The sequence below is a fragment of the Brachypodium distachyon genome, chromosome 1 (assembly GCF_000005505.3).
Source record: "Brachypodium distachyon strain Bd21 chromosome 1, Brachypodium_distachyon_v3.0, whole genome shotgun sequence".
Taxonomy (NCBI): Eukaryota; Viridiplantae; Streptophyta; class Magnoliopsida; order Poales; family Poaceae; genus Brachypodium; species Brachypodium distachyon.
This window is the reverse complement of record NC_016131.3, coordinates 47889429-47892309: the sequence shown is the minus strand read 5'-3', so window position 1 is coordinate 47892309 and position 2881 is coordinate 47889429. Positions and strand designations below refer to the sequence as shown.

The 2881-nt window shown below is 54.7% G+C and overlaps 1 protein-coding gene across 1 annotated transcript; it reads left to right on the top strand.

Annotated features, from left to right (window-relative positions):
• Positions 1-742: 742 nt before the first annotated feature.
• Positions 743-2005, top strand: LOC104582246 (probable F-box protein At1g65740). Its single transcript, XM_010231645.1, has one exon. The coding sequence runs from the start codon at positions 743-745 to the stop codon at positions 2003-2005; it is 1263 nt and encodes a 420-aa protein (XP_010229947.1).
• Positions 2006-2881: the final 876 nt, after the last annotated feature.

Here is a 2881-nt window from a genome sequence, read left to right as displayed (position 1 = left end):
TCGGCCCACAGGCTGGATCCACAGTTCCACACGGACACTCAGCACTAGCCATGCCCAACACACGCGTACACTCAACCAAGTTGTAGCGATACGTGTCCGTTCACACTTCCAAAGTGCTGACTCACCACGTGAACCTTACGCTTGGAAAAGCGTCCGTCACGCTTTGCCACTACCGACTACATAACATGACATCACGGCTGAGCTGCCTCACGAGGCGCGCGCCATCAGGTACGCGGCAAGTCTCCGAGAAATCCGAAAAGCTTTACAGTCTTTGTGGTCCGACGGCGAGGCCACACTCATCTGAATCCCAAGAGAGGCAGGCTATGGCTAGGCGGATCATCGTGTCGCGGGTTTTGTGATTCGCTAGCTAGTCGACCGCTACCGAATTCACCTCTCTAGGACAATGTTTTTAGGTTTACTCTTACACAAACTCTGGATCGATCGATCAGGTAGCTAGGTTAAAATTTGAAAGTAACCAAGGGGAGCGTACGCGCGAGCCACTGTCTAAACCGGCGCACCGGCTGCAGAATCCACACGTACGGACACGCCCCCTCCCCATTCCAAGCCCTAGCCCCGATCGACCCCGGCCTTCTCTGTCCTCTAAATACTCCATTCTCTTCTTTCGCTATCTCCATTCTCTTCTTTCGCTATCTCCAACAACGCCCGCCGCTCTCCTCCGGGCTCCGGCTGCCTCCCTCTCCCCCAGCGCCTACTTCCCGAGACACCCCCTTTCCTTCCCCAAATGGCGCCGACCAACCCAGCAGCCAAGACCGCCGTCCAGAACGCTGACGGCGAGGCGGCCGACATCCCACTCCACCTGACGGAGAAAGTCCTCCACCGCATCAGCCCGCTCGAGTCGGCCCGCTTCCTCACCGTCTGCAAGTCCTGGGCCTCCACCATCTTCTCGCGCCTCGCCAGGCCCATCCCGCACCTCTTCGCGCTCCAGGCCTCGGCGGCCCAGGCAGGGGAGGCGCCCCGCCGCCGCGGCGCGATCTTCTCCTTGCCGATCGACGGCAGCAACAACGAGTTGGATCCCGTGATGCCGGCCAAGCTGCCCGTCATGCCCAGCCACGCCTACGCCAACCACATGAGGCTGTCCGGCGCCCTGCCCAGCGGCTGCGTCTCCTTCGCCATGGACGCCGTGGGAAGCAACCACGCGGTCCTCGTCAACCCGGTCACCGGCGCGGCCCAGAGCGTCGAGGTGCACGGGACGACCCCGTCCGGGGCTCCGCCCAAGGTGCGGGCCGTCGCCGGCGCCGAGGCCTTCCTTGTCAGCGAGTTCGGCGACGAGGGCGTCTCCATCCGCTGGCGCCGCGACGGCGAGCAGCAGTGGAGAGCGCGGAAGCTGCCCATCCCGCACAAGTTCAGCTTCAGCAGCGACGCCTTCGATCTGGTGGCCTACACCGACTTCGCCTTCTACGCCATGGAGTATTTCGGGTTCACGTTCGTCGTCAGCACGCGCGCGCCGCCGCACATGGCGAGGCTCGACGTGCCCAGCATCCTCGAGCAGTACACGCCGATCTGCGGCCCGGCCGGGTTCCGGTTCCTCCAGAGCTGCTACATGCTCGTGTCGGAAGGGGAGGTCTTGTTCGTCGGCCCGGTGCTCGACGGTAATAAGGCCGTCGGTGGCTTCGAGATGTTCAGGCTGGATGTCCAGGGGGGGAGGTGGGTGAAGGTGGAGAGGCTCGCCGGCGACCGGGCGCTGTTCGTCAGCGAGCAGTCGTCCTTCTCGGTGCGCGCTTCCGAGACGCCTGGCTGCAGGAGCAACTGCATCTACTTCGTGACTGAGCTCGGCGACAAATGTTCCAACGGCATCTGCAATTGGGGCGTCTACTCCATGGAGGAAGACAAGGTGCTGTTTCAGAGCTCCGTCGGCTCGCCGGGTAAGTACATAGATGCGCGGTGGTTCTTACCCCGTGTCGGGCCTGGGTTGACGTCACCAGCGCCGTCTGCTTCTGCTACAACCAGCTCAGCTGGCCAGAAAAGGAAAATTCCAGATGCCTAGTTTAATATTCATGTTATCGCAAAGTACTCACTCCGTTTCAAGTATATATATACAGGTCCAACACAGAATTTATGTCAGACTTTGACCAACTATTAAACTAGTAGTATTCGTGATACAAAGTTGATATTACTTGATTAGTAACTGATTGTATAACAGTTGGTCAAAGTTTTACATAAAAATTCAGTATTGGTCCTATATAGTATTTGGATGGATGGAGTACTTTTCATGGTGATGCCAAAATTGGAGGTTAGTGCATGAGTCTTAGTAGTTAACGTGTCCTCCAATTCTCTCACCACTTTATGTATGAGTTTAAAGAGTTAGTTTTGTTGTGTACCAGCAATTTATTTATTTTGAACATCAGCATAATTCAGTGCCCATGAGTTGTCTTGTTATTTAAGCAGAACTTGTACTGAAATGGCATCCTGAGATGGACATGCCCCCCAGGTAATCAACTCTCTGACTTTACGCTGATACTGATGATATATGATTGTCTGAAATCTGGTCACCACGAGATCAATATCTTCTGCTATAACATTTACACATACAAGCAAGCAAGGAGATTAGCTTCCTAGCTAGTTCAACTATATACACAGTGATTTTATAAATGCTCGTTCATGTTTTCACAACATACTTATCCTGAAACTAGACTAGAACCATTCGTTTATTCAGTTACCAAGTCGATATGTGTGTGTACTAACTTAGTGGTCATGGGCCTAGTACAATATACACACTGATGGGGCTCCTGGTCATGGGACCGGGCCCCACAGCCGTGCATGGCCTTGAGCGTAATCTTTTCAACACGCAAAGGAAATGAATAAATGGAATCAATGTGGTAGTTTAATTATTGCTCGATTTATCTGGGAGAAACGTTTCGCC